Source organism: Danio rerio, chromosome 5 (genome assembly GCF_049306965.1).
Source record: "Danio rerio strain Tuebingen ecotype United States chromosome 5, GRCz12tu, whole genome shotgun sequence".
NCBI lineage: Eukaryota > Metazoa > Chordata > Actinopteri > Cypriniformes > Danionidae > Danio > Danio rerio.
This window is the reverse complement of record NC_133180.1, coordinates 13,035,477-13,050,678: the sequence shown is the minus strand read 5'-3', so window position 1 is coordinate 13,050,678 and position 15,202 is coordinate 13,035,477. Positions and strand designations below refer to the sequence as shown.

The following is a 15,202-nucleotide window of genomic DNA, read 5'->3' as shown; positions in this document are numbered from 1 at the left end:
TGAACATTCGCTTTATCGGGCTCGCGGCTCTCAGCACCGCCCACACTCGTCAATGCTACCAAGCCGACCAATCACAGAGCTTGTGCTATACATCGTTGCGACGTGTAGTACATGTTTTGAGAGGTGCGTGTCAGCCACGGCGAGGGTTATGCGACATTTGCATGTGCTTGAAGCATAAATCAGCCTTTAATTTCCTACATACTTAAATTAAAGGTCACAAAATCTTTCACTTGGGTGGTACCTTTTCAAAAGGTACACTTTTGTTCCAAGAGGGGGACATTGGTACTTTTAGGATACACTTACTGCATCAAACCCACGCGTATGCTCTGGCACAGCCTTTGCTCAGTCGCAAAGCCCTTGTCGTGGCTGAAGCGGACGCCCACCTCTCAAAAAATTTAACTACATGTTGCAATGACGCAAAGAGCAAGCTCTGCGATTGGTCCGGTTGGTGACCAGTGTGGGTGGGGCTGAGAGCAGCGAGCCCAATGGAGCGACTGTTTACAAGTATCGAGTCCCATTAAGGATCTCTAGATGAAAACTGTTTGTGTTTACCTTATGATTAATGTTGTTGCACATCAGTTGGTTCCTATTTCAGAATGAGCGAGTTTGGGCTACTTTTACATTAAGGTAGAGGTAAAGCAAAACATCCGCAAAGAAACTCGACACAGATGAACATAAAAACCTGCTGCCAGCTTGTGTTTCAGTAGTGTTATTGCAGAGCAACACAAACACAACGCAGAAGTATAAATACATGGCTATGCACAAGGCAGGTGTCGTGGGTCACGTCGATCACTTGACGCAGAAGTATGAACCACCCTTTAAGGTACTATGAGGTACACATTTGTACTTTTTGGAAATTAACATGTACCTTTAAGGACCTGCTAGGAACAAAAATGTACCATTTAAAAAGATTTAACCCCAGTGACAGATTTTGTACCTTTATTTCTAAAAGTGTTTTATAGATGTTATTGTGTTCAATATAAACAAATTTAAATAAATTTTAAGTAGATTTTCTTTTTTTGGTGAACTCATAATAACTCTTAATAATCCTTTTATAATGAGCAATATTTTGTTGCTGTCTGTTAGAAAATTTTGTTAAATGTTGGTTAACAATGAATAAAATATATTTTTATAATTGGTTCAAACTAGTTTAGGTCTATTTGAGTTATTTTGTACATGTAGTTCAGTTAATTTATTCTGGACCAAGGGCAACAAGGTGTTTGGCTGTTGTGCATTTCTACACTAACCATAACTAACCAGCGGGCAACTTAATGTCAAAATAACATCATAACGTTAGAAATGAAAATTGATTTGATGTCAATTGACTACCTCGACATCTAACTGACATCTAACATTGGCGTCAAAAAGCAATTTTCAGAAATGCCCTGTAATCGATTTCTGACATGTCTTTTGACGCCAATGTTAAATGTCAATTTGACATCATTTTGGCATTAGGGAGGTTTACATGCATTGTAGGGATACAAATATAGTCTCATTTTGTGATTGAAACTTTCAGATGAATTAAATGTGTCTTTAATTATAATACTTTTTGGGTCGTTATTTTGATGGTCAAAAGGGCATCAATGTGTGGATGTCTAATGGACATCAAGGTTTTGACATCAAATCAATGTGCATTTTTGATGTCATTTTAAGATCAAGGTGCCGCTGTGTAATCAACAGTTATAACTCTATTGTGTACAGAATTGCTTATTGCTGTGTGCGCCTTCATTTAAAATAAAGACTTAATGGGTCCTATCATACACCCAGCGCAATAAAGCACAAGACGTGCATGGCACGATTTGTTGCTATTTTTAGACCAGCGCAACTGTAATTTCCACGTTTTGCACCATGTTGTTTAAAAAGCAAATGCAGTCATACCACTTTGTGGACTAAAAAGGTGTAGGTGTGTTAAGGCACATTGTTTTCCCGTTGCTGAAATAGACCGCGCCATTGACAAACTAAAGGCTGGTGTAGTCCTGCAGAGTGCGTTAGTTATGCACCTATGCAGGTCCAAATGCGTACACCTTGCTTAACACACACAGGATGTATAGCGATAAACAAATATCTTTACATATGAAAAAAAATTAAGAATTAAAATGTTACAAAAATTGCTATTTTCTCCATAAATATAAAAACCACTACCTCCATGCTTTTTTCACCTCAGGGGGCTTTTTTCAATTTATTCACGACAATGTGCATTTTGTGAAATGTTATTATTTATATCAGTATTATTTATTATATGCATATTTATATTTGTTTTAATAAAAACAAGTTTAGATTTGTCCACCTGTGGGGTTTTGGAGACATATGCATAAGAATAGGACGTGTGTTTGGATATAACTTTTGACCACACTTATTATTGTTCATTTATTTATTTGCTGGACATTAGAGCTGAATTTAGAAATAGTTTTAAAAAACAATATTTGCACTTAACAAACTAAATTAAATATGTAGGCTAATGGATGTGTTTAGTGGAGTGAGTTTCCATCGTTTCCTTATCCACGAAAGTAAAGAAGAAAAGTGTAAAAGTAAAGAGAAAGTAAAGAGGCCAAATGGAGGAGGCTTGTTCTTTATCCTCATGCTGCAGATAGTCTGTTGAACTGTTTTCTTGCTATTGAAGTGTTCAGTTTTTCCACTTACAAAGTCTGTCATGTAAATAGCACATGCACCACGGTGTGACGCAACTGACTCTTAGAGGGAATGGGAAAGATGAGACTCTGATTGGTTAAATGCACGTTATGCTCAAAACACACCCATAACTCATTAAAAGAAAAAGCACAACCCTGTTAGACCATGCGTAGCTGCGCAAACTGTATTTTTTCACCCTTAAAATAGCTAAAGTGAATTAAGTGGGACACTCTCTTAATGCTGTTGCACCATGTGCTTTAAACTTTGCGCCTAGATTGTTAAAATAGAGCCCAATATGTGAGCGATCCCGCCGAGTTACAGCAAGAGTTTGTCAGACAGCGTAGCTAATGGTTGCATAGCTAACTCCACCCCAAGGGTATGCAAGCATTTCTGTTCAATTAATGTCTGACTTTAGCACACATGTGGTTTTATTTACAATTTGTTACTTTGAATTAACTTAATGGATTTGTGTTGACAACATGCATGGAACCCAGCATTTTTTACAGTGTAGATGCCTTTTACATTTCAGCGTTGGGATCTATTATACAAGTATTAATCTTATAAAAAAATATAATAAATTATGTAAAAATTTTGCCCATGCATGCATTCTTCGTAATAAAATAAATTAATTAACAATAGATTTAAAATTTAAAACTACAATTTTGTAAAAAAAATACTTCTGGTTATATTTAAGTTCTATAGAGGGCTCTAAAGGTTTATCAGCTTCTATTCATTGCAAAAAATAAAAAATACCAGTCGCGTAATATGCAAATGATGTACTGTTATGATGCTTTCGTGCCTTTTTTGGAAAGAGGTCAAACCTTGTACAATCTATTTGTGCCACTTATAAAGACATGCCAAGACCATTTAGCATTGTTTATTAATACACAAAAGTGTCTGAAATGTCATGTTCAGTCCTGTACTGTGTGTGTGTGTGTGTGTCTGTGTGTGTGTCTGTGTACGTATTTAGAGCGATGCCCAGTGAAAGGCCACAGACATGTCAGACAGTTTCGCCACGGCTTGTGTCTATTTATGGCAGACATGAGCATTTTAGATTACAGAATTATTAGAGCAAAAATATTTGCGGTGCAAAAGCTGATGTGACTGAAGACAAGTCACACATACACACGCACTTTAGCCCAACAAAGAGCAGGGCTTGAGTTTACGCTACACTGATGATGTCATCCGTATCCATGGATGTCTTAAACCTTGAATCTCAAAAGTGTATATCTTTGAGAGCAGTCTATTATGCATTATGTGGTATCATGAAGCCACTGTAACGACACAGAGGTAGAGTGCTGTTGTTTATATATGCGTAAATGGACTGACAGATCTTCGGGCACTGTCCTGCCATATTTTTCAACTCAATCTAGGGTCAAAAGCGTAATAACAAATGCATTGCTTAACACTGAAGGCAAGTCAACCAAGTTGAATGAGGCCTTGAAACTGATGTATTTTTAAACACTGAATCTTTTGATGTTTACATGCTTCACAGTCATTACTGTACTCTACTACTGAGGCCATGAAGTATTATTCTGTGCTTCTTTCTAAGATGCTTTATAATTTAATTAGGACAGTTTTGCCCAAAATATTTTTCTGTGTTGTTTATGTGATTATCACTTGGCAATATGTGAGATTGCGTTATTTTTAGGATTATAACTGAAAGCTGCTCGCTGAGCTTTGCAGACGAGAGCTTGGATGAACAAGCTAAAAAAATGGAGATGAATGATTTTTTTTTTTTGGGTGGTGGGGGGGTTTTGGTGATCCTCTTAGATGGCGTAGAGTAAACAGTGGATTTAATTAGATTATAGGTCTTTGGAAATGAAACATGGTTTTCCCTTGCTCAGGTAAATGACCCTGCCTATGCAAACACATTTTCTGTGTTTCTCTTCACACAGACCCAAAGGAAGTCCCTTGCTGCAAATTGAAGTTGAGCCAACATCTGATGTGAGTCATTCTGTCTGTCTGTCTGTCTGTCTGTCTGTCTGTCTGTCTGTCTGTGTCTGTATGTCTGTCTGTCTGTCTGTCTTTCAAATAAACTTTTGTTCTATTTATTTATTTGGTCATCCATCCATTGTTCTGCTTGTCATTCTGACATTCTTTCATCCTGTCTGTCAATTCATCAATTTGTTTGTTCATTTATCTATTGTTCAGTCTGTTTTCCATCATTTCCATCCATCCATCTATCCATCCATTTCTTTTCACTTTATCCGCCTCTCTGTTGTTTTGTCTGTCCATCTTCAAACAATCCATCCATCCATCCATCCATCCAACCATCCATCCATACATCCATCCATCCATCCATCCACTTTTTTCTTTATCTGCCTATCTGTTGTTCTGTCTGTTCACCATCCAACCTTCCACCAACCTTCCATCCAACCATCTATTTATTCCTAAATTAATCTATCCATATAATTCTGACATTTATTCTGTCTATCTATCCATCCATCCATCCATCCATCCATCCATCCATCCATCCATCCATCCATCCATCCATCCATCCTTTTTTCTCTTTATCAGCCTATCTATTGTTCTGTTTGGTTATCTTCAATCCATCTGTTTATCCGTAATTCTGTCTGTTCACCATCCATCATCCATCCATTTATTCCTCCATTCATCTATCCATGTCATTCTGACATTCTTTTATTCTGTCCATAAATTCTTTCATCCATCCATCCATCCATCCATCCATCCATCCATCCATCCATCCATCAATCCATTTAATTAATCTTGATCTCCCTATCTGTTGTTGTCTGTCCATCTTCAATCCATTTATCTATTCACCATCTATCAATCCATGCATCCATCCATCCATCCATCCATCCATTTAGTCTTCCATTAATTTTTCCATGTCATTCTGAAATTCTTTTATGTCTGTCTATCTATAAATTCTTTCATCCATCCATCCATCCATCCATCCATCCATCCATCCATCCATCCATCCATCCATCCATCCATCCATCCATTTCTTTTCTCTTTATCTCCCTATATATTGCTCTGTCTGTCCATCTTCAATCCATGTCTATTCACCATCTATTCATCCTTCCATCCATCCATCCATCCATCCATCCATCCATCCATCCATCTATCCATCCATATACTGTATAAATCCATCCATTCATTTCTTTTCACTTTATCTGACTTTTTCTGTGTCCTTTTGCAATCCTTCCATTGTTCTGTTGATTTATCAATCTATCCTTAAATCTATTGTACCTATTAAGTATTTATCCATATATCCTTGGTTTTTCTCTTTTGCTCTCTATCTGTCTATCTATCCATTCATCCATCCATCCATCCATCCATCCATCTATCCATCAATATATTCATTCATTCATTCATTCATTCATTCATTCATTCATTCATCAAATGATTGTTCTCTTTGGCTCCATATCAGTCTTCCATCCATCCACCGTTGCATAAATCTATCTATCTATCTATCTATCTATCTATCTATCTATCTATCTATCTATCTATCTATCTATCTATCTATCTATCTATCTATCTATCTATCTATCTATCTATCTATCTGTCTGTCTGTCTGTCTGTCTGTCTGTCTGTCTGTCTGTCTGTCTGTCTGTCTGTCTGTCTGTCTGTCTGTCCATCCTTTCATTGCACCTTTCTGTTTTTCTATCTATCTATTGTTTTTTCAGTTTGTCTATCTGTTTGTCTGTTTATCATTGATTCAGTGTTTGTTCTGTTCACCCATACATCCATCTATCATTCTGTCTATCCATCAATCCATCCATCTATCCATCCATCTATCCCTCCATCCATCCATCCATCCATCCATCCATCCATCCATTCCTCCATCCATCCATCCATCCATCCATCCATCCATTCCTCCATCCATCCATCCATCCATTCATCCATCCATCCATCCATCCATCCATCCATCCATCCATCCATCATCTGTTCTTTTGCTTTCTGTTCTAATTATCATTCTTTTTTAATCAGAACGAGGAAGGGAACGATGAAGCCGAAGGTTCAGCAGATGAGTTTGAGGAGATGAATCTCTCTCTCCTGTCCGCACGAAACTTCCCACGCAAGGCCAGCCAGACCAGCATCTTCCTGCAGGAGTGGGACATTCCTATGGAGCAGGTAGAGATCGGAGAGCTGATTGGCAAAGGCCGGTTTGGACAGGTCTACCATGGACGCTGGCATGGGGAAGTGGCCATACGCCTCATTGACATCGAAAGAGACAATGAAGAACAACTAAAAGCCTTTAAAAGAGAGGTGATGGCATACAGGAACACCCGACATGAAAACGTGGTCCTCTTCATGGGTGCATGCATGAGACCCCCTCATCTGGCCATCATCACTAGGTAAGCCTTTTAAAGCAAATACCCTTATTTAAAAAACGACTAAATAGATTGTTTGCACTAGCAGCTTAGTACAACCTGTAGTTTGGTTTAAAAGTTAAGCGCCATCTAGTGAACATAAAAATAACAATATTTCATCTGTCATCATGAAACTATGTAAGACCAGTGAAACCAATCAAAATGCAATTCAGTGCAGTTCCATGTGCCATCATCAAACTATGTGTATGACCAGTGTAACCAATTGAAATGCAATTCATGGTGCTCCATTATCAACTAGACTGTAAAACTGATTAGTTGACTTTTAAGTTGACTGATTAGTTGAAGCTTAAAGTGAGTAAACCCACTGTCTTATTAATGAAGTGATAAAATAGCAATATGCATAATTATAAGTTAAGCCAACTGTTCCAAGTTACAACAGGTTTATTCACATTTTTTAAGTAAAGTCAACTTGTTGCTTTTAGCAGGGTTCATACGGGTGCTGAAAATGCTTGAATTAGTGTTTTCAAGGTTTGAAGGTGCTTAGATTTTGGATGAAGTGCTTGAAACTGCTTGAAAATAGAATTGTGTTGCTTTTTTAATATAGTAGGTAATATACACTCACCGGCCACTTTATTAGGTACACCTTATTAGTACCTCGTTGGACCCCCTTTTGCCTTCAGAACTGCCTTAATCCTTAAACTGCCTTAATTGTGGCATAGATGAAACAAGGTACTGGAAATATTTGTCAGAGATTTTGCTCCATATTGACATGATAGCATCACACGGTTGCTGCAGATTTGTCGGCTGCACATCCATGATGCGAATCTCCCGTTCCACCACATCCAAAAGCTGCTCTATTGGATTGAGTCCTGGCGACTGTGGAGGCCATTTCAGTACAGTGCACAATACAGACTTTCTTACAGTACAGGCAATAACAATCATTTATTAAAAATAAACAATAAATAAATAAAATATTGTCATTTATTTAGAAAAGCTGACGCAGCACACCTATGTATATACTACTTCAAACTGTTCTTACGCTCTGCCATCTCGCAATATAAATAAATATATAAACAAATAAACTCTGCTTGCTGTAGTTTACACAGGACTAGCGGGAAATATGCATTGATACAGCTTTATTATAAATGATATGTGGTTTATTCTGATAGGTTAACTGTTTTTTGTGCTGTTTAGCACTCCTCAGCGCGTTCAGAGAGAGATCACATAAGATATGGTTCTTCCCACCTCTCATCTCTCAAAGCCTTCCTTACTCTGTCCTTCTATTTGTTCATGTAAACTCTCCTTTTTTGCCCAGGATTTGTCTTTTAATGTTCGAAGCGGACATGACAGCAAGCAGCATTTCTATTCTTTTTAGCGGACATTAACATTTTCCGAGTGGCGCTTTTTTGTTTAATGTTTAAAATGCAGACTCTTGGTCATGCGAAAATATCTCCAAACTGTTTTTGTTTACAAAGTTCACACATACAATTAATGTCACAAGGTTATCTTATTATTATTATTATTATTATTATTATTATTATTATTATTATTATTATTATTATTATTATTATTATTATTATTATTATTATTATTAATAATAATATTTTTAGGACTTATACAGTTTTTCTTCGCACGCACTCATTATTAGTCCATTATTAACATCAATTTCCTTTTTGAGTGAACTAACACTTTAAGAGCTCATGGTTTATTGTGGTTCTGGCAGTTCTTGTCTTTTGTGTTGTGTTGGCATTTAATCATTTGGTGGATGCTTTTATTTAAAGTGGCTATGTGGACAATGAAATTATTTAAAGCAACAAAAGAACAACACAATGTTAATGCCTTCTTAATATGTAAATACCATTACAAACACGTCAGAGTTTGCTGAGTGCAAACAGCTCCAGCTTTATGACCAAATATTAGTAGGACGTTGACTCACTTTTCCTGATCTTCTCTAATCAGCATGGCCTCATAGCTTGCGTTAGCTGCCGCTTTCAGCCTAATTTAGGATGGCATGTCTTTGACGACAAATGTAAACATAAGTGGCTGACTTTTTTTTCACTTCTCAGAATCCTCAGAAGGCATGTCAGCATAGGAACCGAGGATGTTGTGAAAAACAAGTGGTCCATTAGCATCCTGTCTGAGCAGGAGATGGCCAATATTATTTTCCTTACTTCTGCTACGCAAATTGGTACTTCATGTTTTTTTTTTTAAAGCAAATATATGATAGATTGAAGGTTACATCTAATGTTAGATTTAATTGGAGGAGTTAACATTTATTTTCTTTTTCTGTAATCAAAGTGGTTTCTTGGATTGACTATAAAAAATCATTATATATTTACAGCTGAAGTTTACTACTTACAGTTTACTAGATATTTGTCAAGATACTAGTATTCAGCTAAAAGGGCAATTTAAAGGCTAAATTAGATTAATTGGGTTAACTAAGCAAGTTAGGATAATTAGGCAAATCATTGTAAATATGCTTTGTTTTGTAGCTCACAAAAAAAGAAACTTAAATGGGCTAATAATATTGACTTTAAAATGTTTTTTAAAAAAAATGTAAAACTGCTTTGATTTTAGCCAAAAATAAAATAAATAAGTTTCTTCAGAGGAAAAAATATTGTAGGAATTACTGTGAAATATTCCTTGCTCTGTTAGATATCATTTGGGAAATATTTGAAAAAGGAAAAAAAATAATAATTTTGACTGCCACTAAATTCTCTACAGGAGTAACAGCACAGTCTGTGCATTAGAATTATCCTTTTATTTACTTTCCTTGGCAATCATGTAATGCTGATGTATTTATTTTTAGCTGCGTAAGGCTTGAAAATGAAAATGGTGTTTTCGAACGAAGATAAGAGTTTGATCAAAGGTTTACGAAAACTGAAATGCTACAGTGCTTTACATTTTCTTCATGAATTTCCGACTAAAACTGGGCAAAAGGTGGATTGCATTATTTGTTGGCGAAAATGGATCAGACTGGATCAGGTTGTCGTGTGGGGAGTGGTCATCTGCGCACTCGTTATCATTAGCTATGTTTCCATCCAAAAATGCTAGTTGATTCCAACTTGATGCGCAAAACTGGATTATCGCATAAAAGATGTGCAAATAAAGCAGGGTTTTTTGTCCAATAAGTCAAAGTGAACAAAATCGTCATTTCCCAATTATCTGGTGCCAAATATGAAAAGTAAAAATTGAGTTTTTATAAATGACTTGTGCCTCAGAAGGCAGTGAACGCATGGTGGTGAGACGCGCAAGGCATAAGACGCGAAGCACAGACGCTTTTGATTCTGGTAATAATTATTAACATAACACTAATACTGAAATGGTTGTGGCGTTTTAGAATGACTAAAACAACATTTCAGATGGTTTACTATGTGCTCAGCCTGCTGGTTTTTCCATTCACACACATTTTTATCATCACATGATCTCTTACAACAAAATCACATGAACTTTTTTAATGCGCATACTGGAATTTGTTTGGTAAAAGTGTTTCCATCGTAAAATCAAAAAAGATCATCCTACGCAGTTATGCGTATACGTTTTTTTAATGTGGAATTTTAAAATTCATGATCATTTTGCCGTTTCCATCAACTATTTTTTTATGCGCATATCCAAAACAAACATTGAAATAGGTGGATGGAAACGTAGCTTAACAAGGTAATGCAGTCATAAATGAGGTGAAAGAAGAATACATATCATATAACATAAACATAATAATTGTGAAAATCATATATTCATATACATATAATAAAATCTTAAAACATTAAAAAAGTATGATAAAAAAATTTATATATATATATATATATATATATATATATATATATATATATATATATATATATATATATATATATATATATATATATATATATATATATTAAGGGTGGAGCCGAACCCGAATACGGTATTCGGAAAGGCACGAATAGCGTGTTTTTACGAATACTTGATTCGAACAAATACTTGAAAAATTATTTGTATTCGGGAGCAAGAAAAAACAGTATATCAAAAAGCAGCGTTTCCTCATGAGACCACAGTGCATGCCCGCGTGAGTGAGTGAGTGAGTGAGTGAGTGAGAGAGAGAGAGAGAGAGAGAGAGAGAGAGAGAGAGAGAGAGAGAGAGACGGTCAGTAGTCGGAGCGCGGGGCGGGTATAAGGTGTCAGGCACAAGCTTCTCCACAGCAACAAACAGAAGGCTCGGCTGAGCGAAAAAAATACTTCACTGCATCACTATTTTTGTTAAATAGATTTTTGTACCTTAATTGGGTTCCAAAGGCAGTTTATAAACTTGTAGCGGAGTTGAAGCGGAGTTTGATCGGGTGCTCTGTTTACGCAACGTTAGCTCTGTTAGCACGGTATTTTAGACAATAGACCGTTGACAGAGTAACGTTAACGTTCGTTTATAAAGGTTAAAACGATGCTTTTGCAGTTGTGTCGAATAGTATGCACTTATGGGAGTTATATGGTACGTCTAAATTACTGTCTTTTGCAGACAGCAAGATATATGCTATAGGCTAGTTAACCTTAGCATAGCTTCTCGTCACTTTTTAACTTGAAACTCCTCAAATACATTTGGGCACCCAGAAAAAGAGTGAAAAAGACTGCTGCTGAGCCATTTCTTGGTCCTCCACCAGTCAAACGAAAATTTCCAATTTCTGTTTTAACGGGGAGAAGATTTTTTTGAACACATTTCTAAACATAATAGTTTAAATACAATAGTCATTTCTAATAATTGATTTATTTTATCTTTGCTATGATGACAGTAAATAATATACTACTACATATTTTTATGCCACTTCTATACAGCTTAAAGTGACATTTAAAGGCTTAAATAGCGTAATTAGGTTAACTAGGCAGGTTAGGGTAATTAGGCAAGTTATTGTATAACAATGATTTGTTCTGTAGACTATCGAAAAAATATATCTAGCTACAAGGGGCTAATAATTTTGACCTTACAATGTTTTTTTAAAAAAAAAACTGCTGTTTAAAAAAAAAAAAAAACTGCTTTTATTCTAGCCGAAATAAAACAAATAATACTTTCTCCAGAAGAAAATATACTGTGAAAATTTCCTTGTTGTGTTAAACATCATTTAGGAAATATTTAAAAAAGAAAGAAAAATTCAAAGGGAGCCTAAAAATTCTGACTTTAACTGTATATTTAATTTTGTTTTATACATGACATAATATGATGTAAAGATATTACAACTTCTAAATAGTAGTTTATATTTTGAAGAAAAAAAATACTGTAAATACAGCCAAATTTTCTATATTTTGGAGGATTTAATTCCCCTCAAAATATCTAAACAAGTTACTAAATAGCATAACAAGGACATTTTGTGAATTACTGTAAACTTTTTTTTTCTCATTTGTCCTCATCCTCAAATTCTTGTCATTTTGAAAACAGTGGACAATTAATAGTGTCTAATCCTCGCTACATTTTTATGCTTCTCTCAATGGAGACAAAAGTTATAATGCTTACATTCTCAGTCCTTAATCATAGGAAAGCAGGCCCAGACAAGAAAATTGCGATATAATTGCCAGAAATGGTCCTCCGTCTTAAAAATAAATTCATATTGAAATAAATATTGATTATTTATCTTGCTATTGTGTTGAGCAATTACGCATTGATTGTTTTTTGTATCACCCCTGCCGTGTGGATGAAAAGTTTGCCTTTTGCTCACAAATACAGCGTGTTGAACATAATTGCAGCAGAATGTCAGAGCCTGTCATTATCTGCAATAGTCTGCCTTGACATTATTAGTGCTAAAATGCAACGCGTGCAAGACGTTTCTGTACTTACATCATATATAGCAGAGCTCAGCATTTGCATTTGTGCATTGCATATTTGAAGGGTCCCTCACTGTGGAAGGCCAAAAGGCCAGATTGATGCTAAAAATGGGTCTGATGGTGTTATGAATATGTAGATGATGGAGGGAGAGGGCAGCCCGGGGAGAAACGCAGAGGTTTTCGTCATGTGGCGCAGTAGGAGATGAAGTGTCAGGGATTTGGAGACGTGTTTTTCTCCTCATTCCTGCTGAGGTGAAGTTCATGCGTTGTTACTGCTCAGTCTGCTTGTATGTCAATTCAGAACAGCATGCTGACGTGTAAACCTGCATCATTCGGATATACAGTTGAAGTCAAAATTATTGAACCTGAATATATAACCTAAATGGTTAGCCCCCTGTATATTTTCCCCAATTTCTGTTTAACAGAAAGAAGATTTTCAAAAAAAGTTGGAACAGTAAAGCATTTGACACTTTGTATTGTTGCCGTTACTTTTTACAACAGTTACATGACATTTAGGGACTGAAGACATCAAGTTATGAAGTGTTTCAGGTGTCATTTTATCCCATTCTTACTGTAAACAAGTCTTAAAGTGGGCAACAGTACAAGGTCTTCGTTGTTGCATTTTTCACTTGAAAATGCACCACACATTCTCTGTTGAATACAGGTCGGCACTGCAGGCAAACCAGTCAAGTACTTGCATCATCTTTATTCGCAGCCAGGACTTTGTAATGTGTGCAGAATGTGGTTTTAATTGTCTTGTTGAAATATCCATGGGTGTTCCTGGAAAAGAAGGCATCATATTGTGCTCTAAAATTTTCCTTGGTCCGAAGCACACAGCGTCCATTTCTCCCAAAAATACCCGAACTGTTGATTCATCTGACCACAGTGTATGTTTCCATTGTGTGATGGTTCATCCCAGATGCCTCTGAGCCCAGAGAGGTCAACAGCTATTCTGGACACTGTTAACATAGGGCTTTTTCTTTTGACACAGTAAAGTTTTAACTGGCATTTGTGGATGTAACTACATCTTGTGGTACTTGACAAAGGTTTGCCAAAGTAGTCCTGAGCCCATGTGGTTATACTGCTTATAGATGAATGATGAATCTTCATGTAGTGCTGCCTGAGGGAACGGAGATCACGGTTGATCAGTTTAGGCTAACACTCTTGTCCCTTACGCACTGAAAATCCTCCAGATTCCTTGAAACTTTTAATGACGTTATTCACTGTTGTAGGTGAAATATACTAATGTCTTCTTATCTTTCTTTGAGGAACATTGTTTTTAAACACTTCAATATTTTTTCATGTATTTGTTGGCAAACAGGCGATCCTCAATCCATTTTTGCTCCTAAAGGACTAGACCTTTCATGGATGCTGCTTTTCGACCAAATCATAATTAGAATCATCTGTTGACATCACCTGTTTCATTCATTATTTAACCAATTTACCTGACCAGGGCCAGACGGAATCTGCGGACGTTTTTTGCTATTTCTGCTGAGAATTTTGGTAAAAATCTGCGGATTTCTGCGGAATTATTTTGGGAGTATCCAGCGGAGTATCATAACTAAAACCTTAATATATGAAATAAAAAGTAATAAATTACTGAATAAAAACTGAATAAATTCAGATTTGCACATTTACTCAAGTAAATAAATAGAATTAATGATGGGCTAAAAATCTGCAGAAATCTGCGGAATTCTGCGGAATTCTGTGAGCACAGATTCCGTGTGGGCCTACTGATCACTAGCCCTAAATTGCTCCTCTCCCAACTTGTATGACTGAGTTGCAGGTTTGAATGACAGGAAAGGATGTATATTTACAAATGAAATGAAGTTGACCAGACAAAACATGAACTATTTTGTGTTCCTATTGCCTGCAATGTATTACATGTCAAAGTAAGCTTGGAAATCACCACTTTTTTTTATTTGCACTTTTCCATACCATCACAACATTTTCTGATTTGGGGTTGTAGTATGTACATATAGTGCAGGATTTGAAGATCGGAGTCAGGAGATGCATCTGTAACACAGTAAATGGATCAGTATTCAGAATTCGTAGATAGCTATCTAATAAAAAAAATGCATGAAGTGAGCAGGTGTAATGAAGTTAGTTTCAGCTTTAGCTTTTTGAAACACACACATGTTCTGCTCTAGCTTTGATTTTAAACTATTTTTATTGGTAAACCAGAAAAAAAGTTACTCACTGTAAACTTAAATTAACTTGAAAATCCATTACACTTTAGTGCCGCTGTAATTATATTTTTCACAGATGTCTGCACAAATCCCTTTTCGGCTTACATGAAATAAACAAGCTTAATGGTATGTTCACTGTTGTTGTCTGATATGTATTTTTATTTGTGTTACAGTTTGTGTAAGGGCAGGACCCTTTACTCAGTGGTACGAGATGCAAAAGTCGTTCTGGACGTGAACAAGACTAGACAAATCGCACAAGAGATGGTGAAGGTAAGAGTAATTGATGTGAAGTCAGTGTGAAGA

The 15,202-nt window shown here is 36.1% G+C and overlaps 1 protein-coding gene across 7 annotated transcripts in view; it reads left to right on the top strand.

Annotated features, from left to right (window-relative positions):
- ksr2 (kinase suppressor of ras 2) overlaps positions 1-15,202 on the top strand; it is a 216,187-nt gene that overhangs the window by 166,531 nt on the left and 34,454 nt on the right. For 6 of the 7 annotated variants that reach the window (NM_001423542.1, XM_009301241.5, XM_009301240.5 and 3 more), the window contains 3 exon segments: positions 4,527-4,575; positions 6,583-6,950; positions 15,073-15,169. In NM_001423542.1, coding sequence (NP_001410471.1) covers positions 4,527-4,575; positions 6,583-6,950; positions 15,073-15,169 — 514 coding nt within the window. 7 annotated transcript variants of the gene reach the window in all.